Source organism: Gymnoscopelus microlampas (assembly GCF_963454915.1).
Source record: "Gymnoscopelus microlampas genome assembly, chromosome: 4".
Taxonomy (NCBI): domain Eukaryota; kingdom Metazoa; phylum Chordata; class Actinopteri; order Myctophiformes; family Myctophidae; genus Gymnoscopelus; species Gymnoscopelus microlampas.
Window position 1 is genome coordinate 14,595,847 of NC_139941.1, and position 27,039 is coordinate 14,622,885.

Here is a 27,039-nt window from a genome sequence, read left to right on the forward strand (position 1 = left end):
GGGCTACAACAGAAGAAATCGTCTTAGCATATATTTGGCAAATCCATCCATGCATTTTATGGTCAATTATCAAGCCTAAGAGAACGTTGCTAGTGCCATTTATTGCTTACCTGAGCAGGGATACAAATAGGAACAGAGGGAGTGGTTTGGCGTCTATGTATTGACGCAGTGACAGAAGTTAATGATGGTGCATTGAATTTAGCTTCAACTGCAGTAGTGGAAGGTGTAGGATTATTTGGAGCTCTATGATGCGTGGCAGGGTCGTGAACAGGAGCATGTGCAGGATGCACAGGAGCGTGTGCAGGATGCACAGGAGCGTGTGTAGGATGCACAGGTGCATGGACAGGAGCGTGTGCAGGATGCACAGGAACGTGTGTAGGATGCACAGGTGTATGCACAGGAGTGTGTGCAGGATGCACAGGAGCGTGTGTAGGATGCACAGGTGCATGGACAGGAGTGTGTGCAGGATGCACAGGAGCGTGTGTAGGATGCACAGGTGCATGAACAGGAGCGTGTGCAGGATGCACAGGTGCATGGACAGGAGCGTGTGCAGGATGCACAGGAACGTGTGTAGGATGCACAGGTGTATGCACAGGAGTGTGTGCAGGATGCACAGGAGCGTGTGTAGGATGCACAGGTGCATGGACAGGAGTGTGTGCAGGATGCACAGGAGCGTGTGTAGGATGCACAGGTGTATGGACAGGAGCGTGTGCAGGATGCACAGGAGCGTGTGTAGGATGCACCGGTGCATGAACAGGAGCGTGTGCAGGATGCACAGGTGCATGGACAGGAGTGTGTGTAGGATGCACAGGAGTATGGGGGGAATATTGCACATTAACATGTATAGGATGCACAGGAGAATGGTGAGGAGCATGGGCAGGAACATGGGGGGAATATTGCACAGGATCATGGTGAGGAGCATGGGGGGAATATTGCACAGGAACGTGGAGCGGAGTGGGCACAGGAGCAGTGTGGAGAGGAGCAGGCACAGATGCATGGACAGGAAAATGCACAGGCGCACCCATGGCTGGATGGTATGCATGGGTTTTGGTGGCTGGCATGGTAAACATTTGAGCGATGGTAGAGGGGACTGAAGTCATAGTACTGGCAATGTGGCTGGGCAGAGGGTAGTTGCCTTCTGGAAGCATGTAGTGCAAGTGAAACACTTGCATCACAGGTGGATAGCCTGGGTGATCTAGGCAAAGACAAAAATATTAAATTAGCAACAGGCTCTTCTCCAAGAAATTATTGTAATATGCACAGTAAAACCTCAGGTCTTTACACCATACAATGAAATTCTTACTTTGCCTTTGTCCACTACGCATATAAGAATATCATTAAATATAAATGTGTCTGGATGCAGAATCCCCCATTTAAACATTCTATTGGAAGGAAGGCTGTTCTGATGGAGTATGCAGCTACTGTACCTTAACAATAATTTCTACACAGTACAATCCTGAGTGTTAATTTGACAAAGATTATAACTTGGGTCCATTATTACACTCAAGTTAAATTAACACTCAGGATTCTGCTGTGCAATTCGGCTCCGCTCTGGACACATGGTGGTACTGCTAGTTGAGGAGCCACCAAGTAATATATATTTACTTGGTGAGTAGTTTGTTTTATAACGCCTTGTCCCTGATCCTACAGTATATCAGTGCTTACCGCTTTGCATTGGGACCTGTCTGGAACCACTCTGCTGTAACTCCTGGGTGTCGGAGGAAGTGGACTGCTGAGGGGCCAATGCTAACCCTGATGGCTTGATCGTCGCCACTGGCTGAGGGCTGATGGCTGTTTCACTGGCCACCCCTTTCTGGCCTTGCAGTACTCTCATTCTTCCACTGATTTCAGTCTCATCAGTCTGTGTCGCCACACCATCTGTTGGCACCTGAAACATATCGGCGATGGAAATAAATATTTTATGCATGCATGCATTTCAATACTGGTCAGCTTCAGCAAAATCCAGTTTGCATCACCTTTGATTGACTACTTTATTAATACATGTTTGTTAACAGTACTGCAGTACAGTCAAAAAAGCTCTGCTAAAAAGGAGACCAGAAAAACCTATAGCAAAAGATATATTTACAGGAAAAAAAAGAGGTGGCAGAGGATGTCACTCATATGAGGCTCCTCCCGAGGAGCTCGCTGAGTGAGTGCGTTGTTTGATTCTCTGTGTGCAAGCTGGTAGGGGATAAAATTCCAAGTCCTGTACTTTGAGGACAGACATGTTTTTGGTCAGTTTTAAGTGTGTTTAATGACTGCTGGGGTAAAATGCATTCTGCTATGCTGCCACCAAAATGTGGAATGCCCTACCATGTTTGAGCCGAATCTAGGGGGAACAAGGTCAGAGAAGCTTCCTCTGGTGTTTTGCCCATGGGTATCTCTCTAGAGAAGTAGTTACACAAGTACATGGGCACTGTTGCTCTGATTATATTGAAGACCAGGCCCATTGCAAGTTGCTGTACTCTTCCACCTTGAGCCATGCCAGCCTAGAAAAGTGAGCTGGGGTTAGGAGAGCCCTGGGTTTGAGGTTTAGAAGTAGTCTTATCAGTTTGTTTTAGTGACATGGGGGTACTTTGTTGTGAGGTATAGTGACATTAGTGAACCATGAGGTGCAAGCATAGTCAACATGACACTGGATGAGGGCGGAGACCTTGCAATAAATCGGTTGGTAGAGGAATACACTGTGGAATTACCTCACAATGAACATTAAGTTAACTCATCGATGGCTAAAATGGAATAGTTTCTCACCACAAGCGAGGGGACTTGGTGCTGCTTATAGTTTAAGGTTAATTCATGACAGACTCCCATCCAACAATGAATGAAGCAGTTTCTGAAATAACTAGGCCCATTTTCAGTCATCATTAAACTGCCCAAATTCCACATACTAAAAATATATATATTTTTAAATACATCCCTAGCCAATGGAAGTATTTCAGTAGTTTAGAAATAGGTAGTGGGTCCCATCTACACACATGCAGTCTAGGCCCATGCCTAGACAGAGGCGTAAAAACATTTTCTGCCTACATTAACACCAACATTAAATATTAATGAACACTAACGCCAACACTACTACATTAGCCCCCATCGACTATATAGCTATAGGGTTTAATTCAAACCCTATAGCTAAATAGCCCATCTACTAGCTCACAACGTGTCGCGTTGTGCATCTCAGCTATTCAAGACTCAGTGGTTGTGGACGGTATGGAATACGCCATTTGTTTAGGGAAGTAAAGAAAAGGAAGAAAAACACTTGCACACTGCTGGGCTCTATTTGAGGCAAGCAAATGTATGCATTGCTCCCTAAAGAGCACAATAAACCTTTTTCCCAAATGGAGCCCAGCAGTGTGTGAGCGTTTTTCGCTCAGCACCTGCCCAATCCATGCTTTGGATGTGCAGGTTTCTCTTCTTCTTGAGCTGTTGAGTCACAGTATGCCACATGATACAGAAGTGAATTGTGACACCTTTGGCTTTAAAAAAAAAAAAGGACTCCACAGACAGAGCCTGCCTAGTGTAATCTAGCCATTTAATCCGGCAGGTAACCAGTAGGCCTAGGCCCTAGTGAAAAAACTATAGTCTAGTAGGCTACTAGTGAAATACTATAATAGGCATAGTGAAAGGGTACTAGTGCCACTTACTGGCAAATCCATATTTCCTGTTACTTTCTCCCCATCTGCCTCCATGAAGATATTGTAGCACTCTTCCACTGGGTCAGAGTCTGATATGTCAGAATAATGGTCGTTTTCTGCTTCGTCTGAACTTGATCCGATGAGGATCACGTCTGGGTCAATGAAAGGTCTTCTTCTAGGACGAGCAACTGGTGGACAATTGACTTCATGTGACTCTCCGGAATTTGAAGTTTGATCATTGCCAGTCTACATGCGGTGAAACAAAACATGAAAATGGTCTGTTAATGTTTTTTATACATATGTGTAACTAGAGTTTACCATTTAGGCTAACAAAGGGGCTACAGTGGACTATCAATATGATGAATAGGCCTATGCAATGCAAAGTGAACACAATGATTATCAATAAAGAGAAAAGCCATGTAGCAACCTGCCCACATGTGCAGCATAACTACACCATGATCAAACACAACGTACAAGGGATACTTTAAGTAGCCTACATATAGTAGGGCTTCTAGTTACATAGTGGCCTATGTATGCATTTCTATACATTTGAAACGTATGGGACCTTCTGCATGAGTACTTTAAGTAGTATATTTTAATGCCAATATTTTTACTCAAGTACATTTTTAATACCAAACTTGTAACAGACAATTTCTACAGTAGGGTAGGCCTATTGATAGTTTTACTCAAGCAAATTTGTTTTAGTACTTCTTCCACCACTGGTCAAGTGGCCTGACTGGCCTCAGCTGGTGGTCAGTCAGTCTGTCCCATGCAGTCACTCACCTGGTTCCTGACCTCCGTCACGTCCCGACTGACTCTTTCTTTCTTCACCATTGTTGATCTGATGATCCTCATTAAGGCCCGGACGCGGAGCCTCCGTTCAGCACTGCTGTTGGTCAAAACGCAACACTAGTTGAAGTTCTCAAGCGCTAAAAAATAAATAAAATAAGTGTCAAATAGCTCTATATTGTGATTGTAATCATTGCTAGAGTGTTTGTTCATTAACAGGGGTCTGGATTCCGCGACCGGGTGGTTTATCAAGACTATCATAGATGCGTTTTATATTTGCATATCTATGATCGTCTTGGGCTTTACCTAGCCCCATTTAGTACCTCTCCCTCCGCTATGTAGCTCCGAGATGAGATTCTATGTCGTTCTCATCCAGGATCGGGCTAACGTCCGCCAAGGCTCCGCTGTTTACATCGTATCCCAAAACTAATGGTAGATTCCAAACCGCACGGATGTTTAAGCTTTGGTCGGGGGCATAATATGTTAGGTGGGGAGCGAAACTACCCGTTTAAATCGCTTATTTAGTCAGCCTGTGGCCATGTTTTCCATTCAACCCGGAAAACCCCCCTACGTACGCTGCCAGTACTGCTCCCGGTTTGGCTACAATGGGAAAGATGGCCACAGGCTGACTAAATAAGCGATTTAAACGGGTAGTTTCGCTCCCCACCTAACATATTATGCCCCCGACCAAAGCTTAAACATCCGTGCGGTTTGGAATCTACCATTAGTTTTGGGATACGATGTATACAAAAGGGTAAACAGCGGAGCCTTGGCAGACGTTCGCCCGATCCTGGATGAGAACGACATAGAACCTCATCTCGGAGCTGTATAGGGGAGTGAGAGGTTCTTTATGGAGCTAGGCTTTACCCCCCAATTGTCACTGGACATCCGCCCGTAAAGTCCGTATTACTCTCCGAACATGTACAAATGCAAAATGTAGCCCCAAATGTTAGCTCGGCATTTGGAGTCTCTGCACTGTATTAATCGGTATTTTTCAATAAATGTGCGTTTTATTCCCGTCTGTGCCTGGGCTGAACGCCATTCGCCCCACTCGTTTACTTCCCATTTACATTGAGTGTAATTCCGGCTTTCACCGGATGCGTCTTGTCTCCGACAGAATCCGACACAGACGGTATTAACACATTTCTATTGAAAAATACCGACTAATACAGTGCACACGGGTTCCGAATGTCGAGTTAACATAAGTGGCTACAGGGTCAGCACTTTGTTTTTTTTGTAGGCCAACATGTACGGAGAAGTACGGCCTTTGCGCGCGGATGTCCAGTGACAATTGAAGGGTGAAGCCCAAGACTATAATAGATACGAGAGTAAAAGTCAGACTCGATAAAAAAATACATCTATGATAGTCTTTGATCTAAGGCTGATAGGCTATATAACTTTAAGCTGATAAATGGGTAACCTGATCTTGGCTGAAATTGGCGACCTACCAGAAATGTATTTTCCTTTACAGCTGGAGAGTCGGGGGGAGACCCCTGATACTGAACAAAACAAACACAGAACGTAGGCTATAGAGCTTTTCTTTTTTTAATCTTTAAAAATGTTTTAACCAAAGAATAATTACCCAAACTTATATGTCATTCAACCTGTGCACCAGCACAATAAAGCTTTTTTTCCTCCAGAAAAGAACAAATATATGAACTAATGTTAGTAGAATCCGTGTATCTTCAGTTCGGTCAATTATATCCAATGGCTATTTGTTTGTCTGTGATATCAACTCAGTTAGCGACCATGTTTGTAAATGAAACAGGTGTGCTTAATAACCAATTTGCATACCGGTAATTGCAAAAACCTGGTGCACTCAACATTGAAGTCCATTGGTTGGTTGAAGAGAAATGCCATGCCACACAACAGGGTTTTATTATGTGCCTTTACTTTGAAAACTTCCATAACCCCTCCCCCCAAGTGTGTCCCGTGGAAAACTGGACTGCAAACCCAAAACCCAATCACAAGGGAAATTATAGAATCCAAAATAAGTGATTTCATAGTAATGGGGGAAAATAAAAAAAACTGTCCACCAATTAAGCCTTCTTCACTTTCACAGAAGAAAATTAGAAACAAAATTAGAAAATTGGAAACAAGAAATTTAAGTAAGCGCATAGTTATGTACAGGCACATTGTGCCATTTTCATGTGTGGACAGGGTGAGAAAGATCTTTATTTGCATCAAAATCTTTTGACTTTGGCTTTGCCATCTTCCTTGATCTTCCATAACGTGAGTTCCATGCAAGCAGCTGCATCTTCTACAGTGTCATGGCCAGAAACTGAGAAAGAGAAAGTAACATATTAACACAAGAACCAGGTCAACACACCTCAGTCTTAACCACTTAAACCCTATATTTGTTGGCCGGGGGCCCCCAGGGGTCTATACCAGGTACCCTCTTTTTCCCCCATACAGCAAATATCTTATAGAACAAGCTTGTATTGCTATTTTCGATGAATGTTCGTCCCAGAATAAGGATGCTAGGGTTCATGCGGTTAACATCTTTACATGTGGTGGGGCGTGAGTACAAATTGTGTTGCTTTATCGCTGCATAATATTTGCGTTAAACCAGTTCAAAAATATATATTTTCAGGCAAATTAACATAAAAGAAAATACCCCCATACGGTCCGGACCTTTGTGTCAAGAAAACAAAATTTCCAGTGCAAGTCACATACAGACACAAATTTCATATCTGTAATTATTTTATCATCAGATTTCCGTCTACTCCTTTATTGTTTGGGAATCATTTGAGACGGCTTGAGGAAGGTTCTTGCGACCAAAACTATGTGTTTTCAATAACTTCAATGCAGAAGTAATAAGTTTGTGCGGGAATTAAGTCCCAATCTGCGATTTGTGAAACACAGTGAAAGCACACACTCTCACACAAAATTATGATATTTAGGTATCATCATTCTAAACCTACAATTCTGCTGTTCTACATACAGTCAACCAGTTGAAGAATTCGCAGATTGAGGCTTTAATCTTTGCCTTTATGAAATATATCAGCGACCATTGGGGTTTATTGCTAATCTGACCAATTCAAATACTCTTTAATCTAAATAACTATTTTAGTATCTATTATTACTTTAGGGCTTGACTTTACCAGCCTCAGGAGTTAGGGATATGCTTGATTTACCCTTGGTCGTGCCGTGTCATCCACCGAAAACAGCAGACCTACAAGCTCACAACGCGTCAGAGTGCGACGCATTGTGAGTTTGTAGATCAGCGATTTTCTGTCCGCGAGACCGGCACGCAAGTGTAAGTCATCCTTTAGAGAAAACCAAAAGTTAGCAAAGAGAAAGATGTGTTGGACTGTGTGGAATCCAAATGACCGAAATCAGTCGTGGCGACTGAGAACTTAAATCCATGATGACTCCAGTGAGTATTTGGTGGCTGTTGTCCCGTGACCCACCACTGTCCTGGATGATCCTCCTGAGGTGGTCTGCAACAAGGGTGTTCAGGGCCAACTTGTTAGGTGGACCCAGACGGTGAGGGAAGACCACCGAGATGTCCATAACCACGCCATGGATCAACTAAACAGACAAACGAAACCAAAATAATTCAAGGATCCAGAGATCAATAATAATGGTGTATGGCACTGTTTCTGTAAACATCCAGATTTTCCGTTTGGTTTAGTTTTTTTACTTTCCTACAAGAATATAAAATCAGAAACACATTTAAAATGTCTGAAATACGGCTTATTAATTCATAATGTATTTGTAAGTTTGAGTCCCTGGGAGACAACCAAGATATTGTGAGAACGTTGCAAGCAATACTAGTGAACGCTTAAGCCTTATAGGCTACTGAACTCACCTTCAGGGCACAGAGGTCAGATTCCAGACTGTGACCGATCAGAATGGTGTCTGCATGGATGAAACTCAGCAGGGTCTCCTGGACCTCACTTATGGAGGTCTTGATGCCATTCATGTCGTCCTCACTGATGCCTGAAAACCTAGCCATTCAGGATAAGGTAAATACAACTTATAGGCTTTCAGTGTTTAAATAAAGATCAGTGTAAAATAAATTAAAATCCAATCATTTGGATCTTGAATTTCCACATGGGAACAGCATGGCTTCATGTGGCCGGCCTGTGATGTCAGTTGTCTGACATATCCGACGTACGACTCTACATTTCGTCTAGGTTTCAGCCTGATCCAAGCCCCATTGACGTCCATTATAAAAGTGAAGTTAAATATTTCAAAACACATAAAACGTGTAGATTTGCTATTTTTGCCAAATGTTCGCCCCGAATAGGGATGCTAGTGTTCGTGGGGTGACAAGAAGAAGGCCGAAATCTTATGACATTACCTGGTGTTGTAGTCAATCACTTCATTATCAGGTCTGATGAAGGTGTCATAGATGACCTGCAGGCCGGAGTTTACCACCGTCACCCTCGACAACTCCAAACCTCCAGTAGTATAACACTGACAAGACAAAATGGACACAACAGCAGACATCATTCATAATAGACTGACAAGACATAATGGACATAATGACAGACATTATTCATAATAGACTGACAAGACAAAATGGACATAACGACAAACATCATTCATAATAAATCCAAGAGATTTTCAGGGCCTAAGGCCAACTGTGACAGGTGGATGTGAATCAAGTCACTTTGAAAGGGATAATGAGAAAGCTACTTGGTTTGGAAACCATTCTAAAACAAGACAGTCAGGCAAACAGGTAACTGCACCCAAGAGGGAATCCCCACTTGCTCAAGGGAGATATTGGGCTTATCATCTTCAGGCAGGGCTACATGTAGGGAGACTGCCAATTTTAATGATAATATAACATAAACGTTTTCATTGTGATACTGATGAACATAAACCTAAACCTTCAGCATGGCGTTCTACCACGGCGTAACAAATCTAAATAATTCAATGGAGAAGTTAAAGGCATAGTCTGAGTTTGTTTTTTAAAACAAAGCATCGGCCTACATTAAAGATGAGATGCACACTCCTGCCAGTGCACTTGACCCAAGTTACTGGCCTTACAACTGGAGTTGGTCCCCAAGCGCTGCACTGTGGCTGCTCACTGGACAAAGGTCCTCAAGGGGACAATAAAGTATATAAAATATTACCATTTCACAGTTCAGAGAGTAGACCCCAGGACAGCTCTTATCGGAGGCTTCTCTGGGTCGGGTGGCCACAAACCCCTCCAAACTGACTCCATCATGGACATGCAGCTGGGGAAGACAGAGACACAGGAAAATGTTTTTAACATTTTAAGGAGCAAATGAGAGCAACAAAACAGTAAAATCTGAATTGTATATATTATAATATATATTTCTTTGTTAAGATAAGTGTTACATAGCTCTATATTCCTATAATCATTGCTATATTGTCCGGCAGGAACCAGCTAAATCCATTTTTCCGCTTTTGCATTTTTTTCCATAAATCAGTGCTATTGAACACCCTTTACGTCTGTGTGTTGGTAAAAAAAATATTGAACCAATGAAAAGTATTAAAAAGTGCTTCTGACAAAAGCAGCCAACTCCATTGGATCCGAGCAAACTCGCAAACTTTCTGCTAAACCAGCTACCTCGAGCAAAGGGGGGTGGAGTTAGCTGGTTTTGCTGACTCCAGGCTCCACCCCCTTTTGACCTCCAACCTCATTGTGAGCTTGGAGGTCCATTCAGCTGTTCTTATCAATGATGAACAAAACCTCTTTTTTAATTTCCTGAAAAACATTTTTGAGTTAGCTGGTTCCTGCCGGACAGCAGAGATATACTGTATATAACTCCCCCCTCTCAAGCTCTTTATTAAACAAAATACATTTTCAGGTTTGGATACCAATTTTCTCTAATCAGGAGAGAGAACTCATACAGGATACAGTATAAACCAGTGAAATTGGAAGTGATGAAACCGTTATATTATACCTCTATGGATGAAACAAGGAAAATTAGCAGACAAAATTGGAACACTATAAAATTGAAGCTGATAAATGATCGTTGTGGGGTTCTCTCTACTGATTGTAATTTCTTTACTTATCCCAGCCTGAAAATATATTCTTCTTTTTTTACAAAATAATTATTTGCGTGTACAAACGTACACATTCATTTATTTAATTTGCAACTCTCAGAGCTACAAATTTATAAAATGTTAACAGTATTTTACTGGGTGGTTTTGTCAACTCATCATCCGTTTTTTATTTACCTTGAACACTTGGCAGCCAGGGGCCCCAATCACTGCCTGACAGCAGCTGTAGCGTGTTTCCACCCCACCTGGGACTAATGACAGTTTGATAAGATGCTCAATTCATTAAGTTTTTACTGTAATAGTTGCCCATATGAAAAAAAAAGAAAGATACTCACCTCTCTTCTCAACTCCTTTTCCATTGTGGTAATTGCATTCTTCCTTGCGGGTGTGTTTTCCTGTCTGGTTCACAGAATACGTGGCCCCACACCGACTGCAAATTTTCTTAAAGGCTTTTGCCGGAATGAAACAAAGGCCTCATCATCATAAATGTATGGAGTCCCTTATTGCAAGCTTAGTATGGGTCAAGTGTGCCCTCTGGTGGTGTATTGAGAGCAAGGCATCCTTTAACAATTTATCAGGGAGAGAACCTTTTGAACCTTTTTGACATTTTGAGATGAGATAGCTGGATAAACATACACAATGCTTTGTTCCAGCATTGACCTGTACATGACCTGTCCTGTACAGTTAAAAGTGGTGTAAGAGATATTCTCTTGTTAATATAAGTGTTAAATAGCTCTACATTCTGATAGTATTAATTGGTGTTTGTTCAGTAACACAGGTTTCCCTGTCTCTTCAGTGAAGTGAAGGAAAGTGATGAAACAAAAAGGGCAGACACATTTTAAACTAGAGCTCTATATAATGTAATCAATTATCTTTGTGAACTTCTCTCTCCTGATTAGATTAAATTGGTATCCTAACCTGAAAATGTATTCACAGTTTACTAAAGAGGTGGAGAGATGGGGAGACCTGTTACTGAACAAACACTATCTATAGCAATAATTACTATCAAAATAGAGCTTTAATAAAATAAATACACTTTTATAAAGTGTATTTATTTATTTTATAATATATAATATCTTTATACAAAGCCCCCTTTATATAAAGATATACTCAACTTCATGCTGGAAAACAGAAACACCTCAATGAAAGAGACCCACAATAAATGTCATAACACTTCAGCTGCATTAACCCATCTATGACATGTCAAAGTGTCTGTGCAAAAGGATCCATTACTCTCAAGGTTAATTAATTCATAAAAAAAAACGCTTACGATCTGTGGTTCCTCTCTTGTCAGCAAAAAGGGCTGCACTGCCAGGTTTCTCAGGGTGTTGGAGAGGATAGTTGTTCTCGATCAGCCTCTCCTCAGTCAAAACATACTCCTTCAAACTCTCGTACAATGCAGCATCACCTGCTAGAGTGTAACCGACACACACACTTTAACTTTGTTAATCTCAAAAGTCCTGCTTTTTTTTTTTTTAAACGGGAACAAACTAAATGCATTTTTTTTTTTAAATATGCTGACCGTTTCTTGTGTGTGCTTTTACATTGAGTGGAACTTTGCCTCTGGATATTTGAGAAAAAGCTTCATTTTCACCTGCGCAAAAACATTTAAAATGTTAAGTACACTCATTGAACCAATGTCTTTTTTTATCAGCATGTTTAAATGGCCAGAGCATTTATTTCCCGTCAACAGATCCACCGATCCTTGGTTCATCTCACCTTTAGCAGAAACAGTACTTTGGCTTTTCAATTTCTTCAGTGCATTCACTGCAACACTCAAATATTTCAGCTTGTTGGTGCTGCGATTATATACACTCCTCTCCTCTGCAACCGCCTGCAGGCATTTAGATGGCAATTTAAAACATTATTGTAGGTAATAATATAAATATAATATCATACTGTAATTCATCATTAAGACAGGATGACATTTGAAGGGAATGCCAGTTCTTGCACAGACCTTTTCAAAAGCATCGTTGACGCTGGGAGAGGTTTTAAGGAGCTCCTCCGTGAACATGTTAACGTAGCGCTGTCGCACATCATGTGGAACTTTCTCCTTGACATCAGCAGGCTGCTTCATCTTACGCCTAGCGGCCATGGGCTTTTAAGGACACATCATTAATTTTAGTTTACATTTCTTTGAATCTGCACACCATAACTTTCATCTCCTTCTCAGGATTCAAAGGACAGCAGAATCAAAATGTCTCAATAGAAGTTCAGCTAGACCAGCTACAACCACCGCAGTTATATTGTATTAACATACTCCATACCATATAGATTGGTCAAAACAACCTTTTATTCACTAAACCAAATAATGGTTTGCAGCTTCTACCACTTTCAACCAGAATGTCATTGTACAGTATGTGAGAATTGTCACTGTAAAAAAAGGAAAAATGGTAATAGTAAATAGCAAAAATTGCTCACAATTTGAATGCTTGTAGATTGGCTATTTTATCTATTCATCATACAAAGAAGTATATATATATATATAGGGCTGAATTGTTACAGTCTTTATAATTGTTAATTGGACCCCAATTGTAATTTAGGATAAAGAGTTAGTGTTCTTTTCTTTTTCAACCTCTCCTTTCAAAGTCACTCACCTTGGCGGGGGCATGGAGGGCAGCATGTGGAACAGAGTGAGAGGCTGCGCTTGTGTGTCCTGACACGGGATTGGATGTTGATGTATGCGGAAGGGTCGGAGTTGGGGTCCAGCGGTGTGCTTGCACAGGGTTGAGCGTAGCCGGACGGTGCGCATGCATGGGAGTGATTGGCGTAAGGATTGGGGTAATGGCGTTGGCAAGGGAAGCGATGGGCAGAGGATAGGTGCCCTCTGGAAGGATGAAATGAAGGTTGTTGCCCACTTGAATCACAGCAGTGCCCACTGGTATACAATTCATGTAGGCTGGGAGAAAATTAAGAAAATACACAAGAAAAAATACTGTGAATCACATAATTTTAAAACCAGCACCGTCTTATCTCGAATACACAAAAGATTACAATCACACAAATCACATTGCTACAGACACAGATCAAATAATGCCTTGGCAAACAGGTGCTGTGTCCACAGAAAGCGTTTGTTTGGCTGCCAGCAGTACCAGCGCTCTTGGTTAAAGGCACTGAGGAGCGATGAGACTCCACGTATTCCGATGAAAAGTTGATAATAATATTTTAGCTTTTATGTGCATCTAAAAAACGCTAGAAACATGTGACATGCCATAACAGAGCAAAACAATGGTTTTGTTTGCAACACATTTCTAGCGATGCGTCTCAGACCTGTGTGAACATCCCCCAACCCGATTTGTTGGCTTACTGGCTGTGTTTTGAGAGAGGGGAGGGTGTACAGCGGCTGGCTTCTGGTGAGAGGAGCTGGAGGCTTGAACTCCCTTCATAGAAGCAGACCGTGTGGGTGCACTCTGCTGTAGCTGTGGGGTCTTGGAGGTGGTAAAGAACTGGGTTGTGGTCCCTGACCCCGATGGTTCCTGCTGTAGACGGACTAGCATCTGGGGCTGAGGTCTGCCGTTAACCACTGGCTGCTGAAGTTATCAAGAGTTATCAATTAAAATGTCTTATATAGGATTGCCATTTTTACAGCCTTAACCACATTAACACTGCCAGCCCTATAGTGGGCAAATGTTCACATTCTGACTTTTCTGTTTTACATATTTTTCACAAATGGAGAAAAAAGCAGGCTGCAAGCTCACAGCACGTTACGATGCAACTCACTGCGAGCTTGTTGATTGGCTATTTCGGTATATGTAAGTACATAGGGCTTAAGTGTTCAAGTGCCAGTCAATTTAAGATCTCATTTTAGCCATGAAATACCTACCTACCTCAATAGGTTTGGCTAGGTGTGACATCCCATTCTTCTCTGGCAACACTTTGTTTTTTAGATTGAATTCTGGCATCTCTGTTTCGGTATCTGGCACCTGAAAGACATGGAAAATAAATGTTCTCATTAGTTCTATATAATTCCAAATGTTCTAAGACTGTTCTTCAGTTTACAACCGGTGTATTAGAGCAGTAGTTTTCAAACTGATTGTCCTCAAGCACAAGTCAGAATCTCAAGGCACACCTGTATTCAGTGAAAATAGCAGATGTACAAGCACACAAACAATGCATCGCAATCGGCTGTGAGCTTATATATAGGCTATTAGCAATATCTTTTTTTAATGTGTGGATTTTTTTTTTATTATTATAAATACATGGCCAAAATAAGGATGCCAGATTGTAAGTAGGTAGTTAAAGGTATGGAATTCACCTCTGTATTGGGAAATGAATGTGCAAAAATGATGTAGTAAATTAAAAAAATATTCATAACTTTTTGTCTAGTTGTATATATACACAGTATATTGTATTGATAGTGTTAAAGGTGTGGTTGCCACAAAATCCCAAGGCACACCTGGACTTGTCTGACAACACACGGAACCACCGTTAGATTATTCTTACAGGTACATTATTCTGCTCTGTCTTCCCCCTGCTGTCCTCCATGAAGATTCTGTAGCATTCTTCCATCGGGTCACTGTCTGACAAGTCCGCATCAGAATAGTTTAACTCTGCCTCATCCAAGCTGGAGTCAACTTTATTTTCAGGACCTGCTGCTTCTGATGAGAGTTGTTCCATCTGTTCCATCCCATTGGTTACCTGCAGGGTTTGATTTATAAAAAACAACTTTCCTTATATATAAATACTCCCCCCCCACACATTTTGACACATTTTCCCAAAATAAGGATGCCAGGGTTAATGTGATTAACATACATGATCAGAAATCAAACATATCAGACAGTCTAAATTTCCCTAAAGCAAATGCAAGTAGCCTATTTAATTCATTCCGATATCTCCACCGGCCATGAAAATGAATGAGCAATGAGCATTGGACATGGACCCCCCCCCCCCTAATTGAAAGCCTGGTCACCTTTGCCTGAACAGAGGTTGACGGCACATGGAGAGCGTGACCACCAGTGGATGTCGTTTCCTCAATGTAGTTTTCAGGTGAAGTGAACGCTGTTGCTGCTCCTAACAACTGCTCTGACACTTTCTGGCCACGTGATGGCACTGATGTTACACTCTGCATGGGATGCCTGTTGTAGTTTGGGGCCATGCACTGGGGATGCTGCTCAGCTTTCTGAGCTTGCAGGGGGAGTCGATGGCATGAAGTGTAGGAGGACATGACCAAATCCGTCGGAGGCGGTGAGGCTTCTCTTGGAGCGTCACATGGTGGTGATGGAGATGGACCCATTTCCTCATCTGTCTTCCTTACATCCTCCTTGATGACCAGCTGCTGATGATGGTGGTCTTGGGAGGATTCTGATGTTTCAGGAAGACCCTGAAGCTTGACATCCCAACTGCTCTCCGCCACACACTCCATGTCTTGGGAGCAAGAGTTGACCTCCTGGCTTTTACTCCTCAGGTCTTCCAGACATTTGGTTAAATCGTCAAACACTCCTGCGTCACTTGGTTCACTACACTGCTGGTACACAGAACCATGAGAGAGGCATTCTGTGTCGTCTTCCCAGTGTTTGTCATCAATGTCTTTTGCTTCACGCAGAACAGTTGGAGCAGGTTTGAATTTCTTGACCTCGATGACTGTATCCTGTGATTTGGTAGTGATGCCATCACAGCGTCTTTCAGCTCGACTCCTCTTTCTGGCAGGAGACGGGGGGATGTCAATAACGAGGTCGCCCTCCTCTTTATAGTCATCAACTTGTTCAGGACAGGGTTCCACAGCAAGATGGGTCTCAAATGTGGACAACTTATTTAGGTAATTTGATGAAACGTCCCTTTTCGAGACACATTGTGCAGCTTTCACTTTCTGGTCCTTACCAAAAGGCCGCAAGCCAGCAGAAAAGTTGGACAAGGGGTCATATTCCAAATCAGTCCTTGGTTTGGAGTTGTCCACAACATACTTGCTCTTACCGCAATGTGGTTGGGTGCCTGTGAGTGAGGATGGTCTGGAACTTTCACCATTTACTGGTTTGCATATGGTTTCAGAAGTCCTCTTACTGTCTGACTGCACCGACTGGTAATGAGACAGTCTCCTTTGCTCTACAGCGACTTCATTCCTGACAGTTTCTATCTGTCTGTTGAGCCACTCCAGCTCTTCCATGCAGACGCCTGTGGTCTCAACGGCGTTCACTGAGGCTCCACTGACTGCAGCTCCGTGGCAATGCTGCTGGACTCCTGTTTACAGAAAAAACATTGTCTCATCAATATCACTGACACAAGTGACTTAACCACTTGACCCATTTAGACAGGGAACACCAATATGTTGTTATACCTTTCAATCCAGGAACCCCTTTGTGTAACATTAGCTGTTGCTACATATACATATACATCATACATCTACATATTTATTTTAGACATTTTTGAATTAAAATCATTTTTCAGAAAACTTGGATTTAGGTGTTCTTAGAATTGGCCTCAGGTCTAAATGGGTTAAGCCATATTTTATACTACATCGTACGGTGATGTCACGCAACATTTGATCTATTTTTGAAAATGTTTTGAAAAAATAAAGAAAACTTTTCGCCTATAATGACATGCCAAAAATAGGGATGCCAGGTTGAAAGTGTTAAGCACAAATTCATTAATTCCATGACCATTACCTTAATTCAAAACAATTTGATGAAAAGTGTTTGCAAGATTATCTCTTCTGGTTGAGGGTAGCTGAGAATCTTGACTTAAACTTAAAGACACACTTTTTTAACCTGGCTTTTAAATAGGGTGTTCTATTCTCTGTTAAGCCTAGATCTTAACCTTTGCCTTTTTTTATTACAGTTTCTATATTTTAGTTCTTAATGACAAGCTTTTAATTCAAACGTATGCAATATTATTTTATTTAGCTTTGTGTCTGTTTTTGTTTCTTGTGTACTTATGCTGTGCAAGCTTTCAGTTACATAAAGAAAAAACAGAGGAACAGAACAAAAATAACAGGGAGGCACCTTCAAAGCAAATATTAAGTCTGTGAATGTACTGTACATAAAGATGCATGATTAATAATTAGCAATGGATAAATTAGTCACTAGTGCTTTTAACCTGAGATCTGATGGAAAGGTTGTGTACGTAATTCCTCGATCTCATACAGTCTTTGGTGAAACTGCTTTTAATGTGTTTGCAGCTTCATCATGGTGTGAGCAGAGTCATCTCAAACTGGGCTCTATATTGTCAGCATGGAGGTTTTTTAAAATGGGATAAAGGACTACTTGACCACTATCTGCACATGTCCTGGCAATAAACCACTAAATCAGAGTATGTGAAACTTTGTGTGCTGCTGTTTTGACCAAGACTCCCTTGCACATGAGATGTGTAATCTCACTGGGATTATTCCTGGTAAAATAAAGGTGAAATAATAAATAAATAAATGGCACTAAGGCAGAAATACTTCTGTTATGTAGCCTATATAGTATCCATGCTCCAGTCTAACATAAAAACAATTGTTGTCTTTTGTCTTTTTGCTTAATTGTTGACCACCAGTGCAATTTAAATAACGTGTTTATTGATTGGTTTATTGTTTGATTGATCCGAGTAGGCAAAGTCACAGAAGAGCAGATATTAGCCTTGATACATGACTGTCATATATTATACGACAGTCATGGATGAACTTCAACATAGCCTTTACACTTCCTCCCTTTTTGGTCCGTACATTACATAACGTTCAGATTTCAAATATATAAGGTGCTGAGCCCATGGCCACAGATATTACAATTATGTACGGGCCCTCAGAAGTACTTCTGTATTGCTCAATAAAAAGCATTTTAATCCGTTCGGTGGCAATTTTCTCATAGTGTTAGTATCAGACTGCAATACGCCTGCCAACCGATAGGGTCACGTGGTTGAAAGCATATGGAGAAAATGGCCACCGATCGTATTAAAATGCTTTTTTATTGAACAATACGGAGGATAAGGGTACTTCTGAGGAGCCGTACATAATTGTAACATCCATGGCCATGGGTTAAGTATACTTTATATTTGAAATATTAACGTTTAGGTAGATGTACGTACGGGCCAAAAAGGGAGAAAGTGTAAACACTATGTTGAAGTTCATCCATGACACGGTCATGACAGATGACCGTCTTGTGATCCATGGCTAGAGTTGTGTATATTAACAATAGGCTACTCACCTGCAAAGTGACTTACTGAAGGTTTATACATGGCACCAAACACACCCCTCGCCTCTCTGCCATCATGTTGGTACAAACAATGGGGCCGATCACACAGGCCACGTCTTAAAGACGGACAAGTTATTGATCCAAACAGACCAGACGAGGGCAACATCAGTGGAGAAAATATGAATGATTATGATGTGATAACATGTGGCTCAGAACGGGGGCTCCGAGTAGACATGGCTGGCAGGCCGGCACGGTGGATCTGTCCTACCTTTATAGACTCCACTCTGAAGTAAACACTCATGCGCGCGCACACCGGCACACACGCACACGCACACGCACACGCACACGCACACGCACTTGATTCTTGTGTTGCACTAGTAGGAAAGACTGGCGACGCGAGGTTAGTGTTGCACTAACGCCTCCAGAACGGTAGGTGTCACTGATGCAAAAACTAAAGAAAACTGTTTCTGACAGCCAAAACAACCAAGACTGTAAACACAAGACACTGGTGGAGCGACCAGCAGCTCTGTGTCAGATTGTTCTGATTTTCACATCATTATAATAATTATATATAATAAACCTTCTGGTTAAAATGGAGAGCAGTGAGGAGGATATGGATGATGAGGATGGAACTGAATGGAAGAGTAGCTTCACTGATCTGGAGACCAACAACACTTCAGCCGCCTGTGGTAAACATGCAGCCTATTTGGTAGCCCTGAAACATGACTCATACCATGACAGTCATGGAACCACTTGTTCCTGGTTTGCGAATGTTTTACATTTACAACTGCCACGTCTACATAAACGTTCAGATTTCAAATATAAAATGCTTACCCCCAAGCCACGGATGTAACAAGTTAAAGCGCACAGTCTAAGTACCCGCATCTTACGTATTGTAAACTAAAAAGCATTTTGATCCGATCGGCGGCCATTTTCTATTTTCTATTTTATTTTGTATAATGTATCAGATTGCAATACCCCTCCCAACCGATAGGATCGCGTACTTGAAAGCATCGGAGAAAATGCCTGGCGATAGGATTAAAAAGCTTTTTTATTTAACAATACGGAAGATACGGGTACTTAAACCGGTGCACTTTAACTGGTTACATCCGTGGCTTGGGGGTAAGCACTTTATATTTGAAATCTGAACGCTTATGTAGATGTACCAGTTGTAAATGTAAAAAAAAAACACAAACCAGGAACAAGTTATTCCATGACGCTTGTGACAGACGAGCGTCATGTGAACCATGGTTCGTAACTATCAATCAAATGGACCCTTAATCTGCTTTGACAGTATACAAGTTGGTTCCTAATCCTAACCATCAATTATTTTCCTGGGGACCCCCAGCCCCCCATCAAGGACCCCCCCACTTTGAGAAACCCTGCTGTACAGTATGTAAATGAGACAGTTTAAATTGTAAATGTCAGTCTTCCAAGCAGAGCACTTGGGGGTTTCAGGTGGTTATAATAAATAATACTTGTTAATAATAATGCTCTTTTTCAGGGGCCAGCAGCTTCAGTCAGACACCACACAGTCACAGAGTCATCGTGCACTTTGATATGGACTGCTTCTATGCACAAGTTGAAATGCTCAGGAACCCTGCACTGAGGAATGTGCCTTTAGGTAAAACATTATAATATCCATCTATTGCCTTCAACACATCTACCAAATAGGTTAAAGTTGCTTTAAGTGATATTTTTGGGGGGGTTTAAAACAGAAGTTTTCTTTTGCTGTTTTAGTAAATAGAAAATACATTTTGGTATGCCAGCCTGAAAATCTATTTTCGGTTTACTAAAGAGCTGGAGAGATGGGGAGACCCCTGTTACTGAACACACACTCTAAATAGCAATGTTTACTATGGGACTACAGAGCTATTTAGCTTATTTAAATAAACACACAGTATATATTAAATGTAAGGCTTACACCAGTGATTCTCAACCATTTTAATTTCAAGGACCCCCAGTTTAACCATTAAGCCACAGACTCCCATTTGATAAATCTTTTTCTGTCTTGGTCTCCAAACAATTTTTTATTGTTAGACAGTAGGCACGCAAGTCAAGACACAAGGTAAATCAAAGGCAATCATGTTACACATGATTTGGTCTGATTATGGTCTGTCATTTGGCCCAGAATTCCTTATAATAATATAATAATAATAATAATAATAATAATAATAATAATACATTTTATTTATAATACACTTTACATTCTCACGAATCTCAGAGTGCTACAGATTAAAAGCAAGGCATAAAAACAGCATAGGCAACACAAGTTTATGTATTGTTATAGAGATGACACTGAACTCTAAAATAGCCATTATTGTTCTTGAAACCAGTAATTTAACTGTGGACTCCCTGGAACCCCCTCAAGGATCACTGGGAGTCCCTGGACCCCACATAGAGAACCACTGGCCTACACCCTCAGTGTTCATTTAACTCTGAGGCTGTACAAGTAGACCATTTGGTTACATTTGTACATTCTCAGAGTGATAAATGGACACAGAGGATTTTACTGTGTAGAGTAGACTATAGTTTTTGTTTTATGATATTACAGCTGTGTATCTCCTGCAGGGATTCAACAGAAGAATATCATAGTCACTTGTAACTACGTGGCCAGGGACCTTGGTGTCACCAAGCTGATGTATGTGACTGATGCCAAGGAGAAATGTCCTCAGCTGGTGATGGTAAAAGGAGAGGACCTGACGCATTACCGGGACATGTCTTACAAAGTTACAGGTGGCCACCAACAGGAGATTCTATTCTCTTGTATATTGTTGTGTTCTGATCTCTTTTCTATTCAGATTTGTTGTTTTAAGTCAAAATTATAACCTATCAAGCCATTGACGAATTTAACTAATCAGTTTAATTGAAATTTGAAAAAAGAATAATAATAAAATAATTGGGGGAGTTAACCACTTTCAACCTGGTATCCCTAATTTAGGCATGTCATTATAGGCAAAACATAAAAAAAAATAGCTGGTCTACAAGCTCACAATTCATCACAATGTGATACATTATGAGCTTGTTGATAGGCTATTTTTGTGTGACAGCATTTGACAAGTAAAGAACAAGGCTAATCGGAGTCATCGATTTAATTGATAATTTTCAAAATCTGAATTAGTTTTGCATCAATAGTTGATACAATTTTAATACAAAGTCTTTTTAAATTATATGTAAGTTGTCCATAGAATAATCGTTGAGAAAATAATGGATAGTTGCAGCCGTATATGTTACACTAATCTATCACAGGCTGAAAGGTACTCCTATTGCAAATTCAACTTCTCTGTTGACATGGCTGAACCAAACACTCACGCACTGTCTTGTCCTTCATCCAGAACTGCTGATGTCCTACTGTCCGTTAGTAGAGAGACTGGGCTTTGATGAGAACTTCATAGACATCACAGAGATGATAGACAACAGGCTGACAGGGACATCAGAGTCTAACTATTCGTTCAAAGGCCACGTCTACAACCATGCCGGTAGGTTGTGTTCCTACATAGATGTACAGTGATGTGTAGTTCCAAGGATGCTCGAGGCTCACTGAAACCAGGAAACGAGTTGTGAAACAAGCTGAGGAGGCTAAAATGATCACCAAATATTTGCATTCTTTCAGTTTCCCACTGCATGGAAATTCAACCTTTTAGATATGTGTCTCCTAGTTTGAAGAATAAGAATGTAAATCATCAGCTCATGTAAGATAAAGTCAAAGGTAAAACATTTTTTTTGTTGTGTCTTCTCTTTACTTCTCAGGCGAGGATGTGAAGGCCAGCGATAACCCACGATTGGCTTTAGGTTCTCGCATTGCAGCTGAGCTGAGAGCAGCTATCCACAGCAAACTGGGGCTGACTGGCTGTGCTGGCATTGCCACTAATAAGCTACTGGCCAAACTGGTGTCGGGCACCTTCAAGCCCAATCAGCAAACCACCCTGCTGCCAGAGAATCTCAAAGACATCATGAGCTGTCTAAGTGGTCTTCGCAAAGTGCCAGGTATAGAACCTCAGGTTTTGCATGAAATCCACACTCAGAAAGTGTTATATACAGTATCGTATTATTTATATAAAATTTAGCCCATTCAATCCAGGAACGCATCTGTGTCATTTTAGATTTTAGCTATAACCATTGTTTTTATACTTTGGCTATTCAAAAATAGCAGATCTACAAGCTCATAGCGCGGCACCGAGTGCTGCGCTACGAGCTTGTAGATTTGCTATATTCAAGATTTTTGCTAATCTTTGAAATATAATATTTCTTTTCAAGCTTTTTGTTTTTAGAGAGGGATAGGGAAAGTAGGCTGACAGGAAATGGGGAGAGAGATGGGGGTTTGACACGCAGCAAAGGTCGTCGGGAATGGGCGTTGAACCTGCGACACGGTGTCTGTCAGGCTGGCTTGGCAGCCTAGGGTGCCTGGACCGTCACGCTACGGCCCGGGACTCAAGCAAACATATTTGACTCAAATCTTTGCTTCTGGAGGTCCCTGGAACAAAATATTTTACAAATGTTTGCTTGAAAAAATATATATTCAAAGATTCGCACAAATCTTCAAGATTTTTCAAACATTTGCAAATCTACATGCTCATAGCGCGGCACTCTGTGCTGCGCTATGAGCTTGTATATCTGCTATTTTTGAATAGCCAAAGAAATCTCAAATGACAGAGATGCTTCCCGGATTGAATGGGTTAAATATATTTGGATTGTTTACCTTTTGCTGTCTTTCATCACCACCCTCCATTTTAAAAGTGCTATTAAATATTATCTTCTTAGGGGTGGGACACCAGACCAGTAAAAGACTTCAGGCTCTGGGATTGGTCAGTGTACAAGACCTTCAGCTCTGCCCTTTGACTGACTTAGTAAGGGAATTTGGGGCCCCGAGTGCTCAACGCTTGCAGAACTTAGCCCTGGGGGTCGATGACTCTCCTGTCACCCCGACTGGGCCCCCACAGGTAGTACAGGACATAGTATGTACTCGAGTTGATTTGTAGAACAAAAATATGTTTGTGATCAGCTTTTTGATTTTGTTTCAGTCTCTCAGTGATGAAGACTCCTTCAAGAAAATCTCCTCAACTAAAGAGGTTTTGCAAAAGATACAAGACCTACTAAGCAGTCTGGTGGAGAGGTGGGTCAGGTTTACAAAATGTGTAATTTACGTTCACTTACCAATGGACTGTACTGTAAACCTAAAACCAGTGTTGGGCAAGCTACTTCGGGATGGCCGTGGCTGAGTGGATAGAGAGGCCGTCTGGTAATCAGAATGTCACCGGTTTGCCTCCCGGCTCACCCATGTCTACGTGTCGAAGACATGGGCGTAACCCTAACAGCTCCCCCTGAGCGCTCATGATAACCATCTGAGCAGCCATCAGTTGGTTGAAGCTGAAACAGAATTTACCCCGGGGGAGTAATAAAGGTCAACCTCTTTACTTTAAAAATGTAGTTAACCTGCCCACACTGCACGGAGGCTGGGGGTTCGAACCCACCGCAATGCATCAGGAACACAATTGGCCCGTGTTTGGGGGAGGGAAGTCGGGTGATATTTGTCACTGCACCTACTCCCTACGGGCTGGGGCGGCACCTGTCAGCAGGGATTGTTGGGACGGGAGGAGTAGGACTGAGGCTCTACGTCCTCCCGGTGGGGGCTTCTCACTGGCAGGTGAGGAGCCCCACACACAAATGTGTGTGGCGAGGAATCAATTGACACAATGACTAAATTGGGGAGAGAGAAACATTTAGTTAAGCTGCAGTTCTAGTTACTCCTCATAAAATGTACACTAAAAGCTCTCTTGCGAAATAGGTATTACATTTTAGATTCTGTCCCTGAATCTAACATTCTTCTGTATTTGTTTGGCACAAGGATGCACAAAGATGGCAGACAGCCTCAAACCTTCCGACTCACCATCCGTAGATACTCTGCAACCAACAAGTGGTTCAGTCGGGAGAGTCGCCAGTGTCCCATCCCCAACCACATAGGACAGAAGATCACCTCGGGTAGGCAAGAAACTGTAGACAGGCTGTCTTTCAGGCACCTGTGAGCGTTAGGTTGCCTTGTATTGTATAACCTTTTACATGTTCTCAAGAGAAGGGATGCACAAACTGTGGGTCAGGATGCAAACTTCGGAGGATATATCTATTTATTTTTATTTTTTTCTGATTTCGATTTTTTTTTAGACGCAGGTCTTAATGGGTTAAACTGAATTAGCCGATAATCATATGTTCGTTCTCTGGCATGTGCTACAGCACATGCATTTGTTTATGTATTTTAAGCGCAGCCTTTTCTTGTTTGTCCTGACATTATAACTCGATAATATTGTCATAAACTCAGATTTGGTGATGCACATATAACATTCAATATACATTGTGTAATTGTTTGCATTAGGTAGCACTGATGCACTAGCCCAGCTGGTCACCATGGCCATGAAGCTCTTCCACAAAATGGTGGAAAGCGGCACAGCCTTCCACCTCACACTCATCAATGTGTGCTTCACAAATCTGCAGTCCAGAGGGGCCAGAGTCAACGGCACGGCCTCCATAATCTCTTTCTTCACATCTCCTAGAAAAACACAAGGTTCTTCGCAGAATCAGGTAATACTGCTTAGCCTTTGAAGTTTGAATGCTTGCTTATATTGAATATAAACGTAGTAACGTACTTGCCGTGAATTTTGTTGCCACTCTGGAACGTTACTATTCTGAAGACTATGAATTTATAAGCTCCATAAAGCACAACCTAACTTGTGTAATGTGTTTGAGGGTTGTGACTAGGGGTGCAACAGTTAGTCGAGCTAATTGATTATAAAGAATAATAGATTTAATTGTTTTTATTTTATAGAATTATCGATATTGAAAAATAGCCGATGTAGCTCACAACACGTCACATCGTGAAGCGGTGTGAGCATGTAGATCGGATATTTTAACTATTTTTGTGTGACACCATTGTATAATGTAGTATAAAATATGTCTTGAGTAGTCAATCAGACTAAGCGTTTTTAGTCAATTATGATTTTTTAAGTAGAATTTGTCGATAATAATCCATAGAATAATCGCTAAGATAATAATTTGTTGTTGCAGCCCTAGTTGTGACTCCAGTTGCCTTAACTCTCCAACAGAGTGACTTGTCTCAGAGTGGGAACAGCCACTTGGTGGATCATGGGTTTGGATATGACCTGGAGGAGCAGAGCAGCACAGAGGAAATGTGCGCTCAAGATGCTTTACAGTCGACAGCACGAGTCCCAGAAAGCCCTCCCAGTACTAAAAGAAAGCTTCCAGGGTTGTCAACGAACCAGGGCCCTCTGTGTCAGCAGGAAGTAACACGCAGCACCGTGGATTCGGAGATCGATGAAAGGAACAGCGCTCAGAAGTTGAAGTGCAGATTACCCCCGGACATTGATCCAGAAGTGTTCAGGCTTCTTCCTGAGGATATTCGGAAGGAACTGTTATCCCCTGCTTACACAAACGCCCTCCGTAACTTCAACATACCTACCGGCAACCAACCTGCCACCGGAGCAACGTTGGATACTCAGCAGCACCTACCTAAAAACAACCCACCTCAGCCATGTCCCACTGACTACCACCCAGATCCTTGGGAACATGCTGAGTCGCATCATTTTAAAGACAGAAAAGAAGGCGCGATCGGCTTTGTTTCATGTGACAAACCAACCACTGCAAGACACCAGCTGCCTCCAGGCCTGAGCACGTCACCAACAGGAGCTGTCACAGAGAGCAGGACTTCAATGGAGTCCCAGTCGTCTGACTGTGGATTCCCAGTAGATGTGGACCCTACGGTGTTCTCTGAGCTTCCACCCGATGTCCAGAGGGAGTTGATGTCTGAATGGAAGCAGCAGAGACCAGCGCTGAAGACCCCCTCGGCCTCTTCCAAGAAACAGGGGAGGAACTGTTTGAGCAAAGACAGAAAGGCTGCAGGCAAAGGCAGCCAGGCTAACAGCTTGCTAAATTATTTCAAACCCAATTAGAGTTTTTGGTTCTGGCTGCTAAATTACTTCAAACCCAATTCAATTGTTTAGGTTGTTCTGGCTGCTAAATTATTTCAAACCCAATTAGATTTTTTTGGTTGTTCTGGCTGCTGAATGACTTCAAACCCAATTTATGTTTTGGTTGTTCTGGCTCCTGAATGACTTCAAACCCAATTAGAGTTTTTGGTTGTTCTAGCTGCTGAATGACTTCAAACCCAATTTATGTTTTGGTTGTTCTGGCTGCTGAATGACTTCAAACCCAATTAGAGTTTTTGGTTGTTCTAGCTGCTAAATAACTTCAACCACAACTAGAGTTTTCGGTTGTTCTGGCTGCTAAATAACCTCAAACCCAATTAGAGTTTTCAGTTGTTTATCTGACAGAGTATCTTAGTTTTTTGTTTCAACAATGCCAACATTTATAAGAGTTGGTTGTGTGTAAATAAACTTGATTCTTTTCTGAAACAGTTGACAGTTTGCTTTAGATTTTGCTCAAGCACATCTTGCCAATGTTGCTCAATTCTTTGATTGGTTAATTCTTTGATTCTTTGATCCCTTGATAACCTGATTTAGCCTCTT

The 27,039-nt window shown here is 41.7% G+C and overlaps 2 protein-coding genes across 5 annotated transcripts; one reads left to right on the forward strand and one right to left on the reverse strand.

The window, feature by feature from the left end:
* Nucleotides 1-6,011: 6,011 nt before the first annotated feature.
* LOC311043190 (uncharacterized protein) lies at nucleotides 6,012-18,548 on the reverse strand (the record flags this gene model as incomplete). Its single annotated transcript, XM_084054372.1, has 17 exons — nucleotides 6,012-6,699; nucleotides 7,832-7,952; nucleotides 8,233-8,371; nucleotides 8,728-8,843; nucleotides 9,506-9,610; nucleotides 10,581-10,654; nucleotides 10,739-10,852; nucleotides 11,674-11,814; nucleotides 11,926-11,997; nucleotides 12,123-12,237; nucleotides 12,361-12,501; nucleotides 13,001-13,302; nucleotides 13,711-13,933; nucleotides 14,231-14,326; nucleotides 14,847-15,041; nucleotides 15,313-16,577; nucleotides 18,518-18,548. 17 exons carry the CDS (start codon nucleotides 18,546-18,548, stop codon nucleotides 6,602-6,604), a joined length of 3,348 nt encoding a protein of 1,115 aa, XP_083910498.1. The 3' UTR covers nucleotides 6,012-6,601.
* A 453-nt stretch (nucleotides 18,549-19,001) lies between these two features.
* On the forward strand, nucleotides 19,002-26,960 carry poli (polymerase (DNA directed) iota). 4 transcript variants are annotated; one of them, XR_014600711.1, is made up of 11 exons: nucleotides 19,002-19,194; nucleotides 20,010-20,129; nucleotides 21,077-21,241; nucleotides 21,841-21,984; nucleotides 22,256-22,492; nucleotides 23,267-23,445; nucleotides 23,527-23,618; nucleotides 24,351-24,484; nucleotides 24,873-25,078; nucleotides 25,600-26,598; nucleotides 26,644-26,959. XR_014600711.1 is itself a non-coding variant. In XM_084056295.1 (10 exons), exons 1-10 carry the CDS (start codon nucleotides 19,098-19,100, stop codon nucleotides 26,461-26,463), a joined length of 2,238 nt encoding a protein of 745 aa, XP_083912421.1. In that variant the 5' UTR covers nucleotides 19,002-19,097; the 3' UTR covers nucleotides 26,464-26,959. The 4 variants fall into 4 exon arrangements, 3 of the variants coding, with proteins under 3 accessions (XP_083912421.1, XP_083912423.1, XP_083912422.1); XM_084056295.1 differs by having other exon boundaries at nucleotides 25,600-26,959; XM_084056296.1 differs by lacking the exon at nucleotides 19,002-19,194 and adding an exon at nucleotides 19,206-19,897 and having other exon boundaries at nucleotides 25,600-26,959.
* Nucleotides 26,961-27,039: the final 79 nt, after the last annotated feature.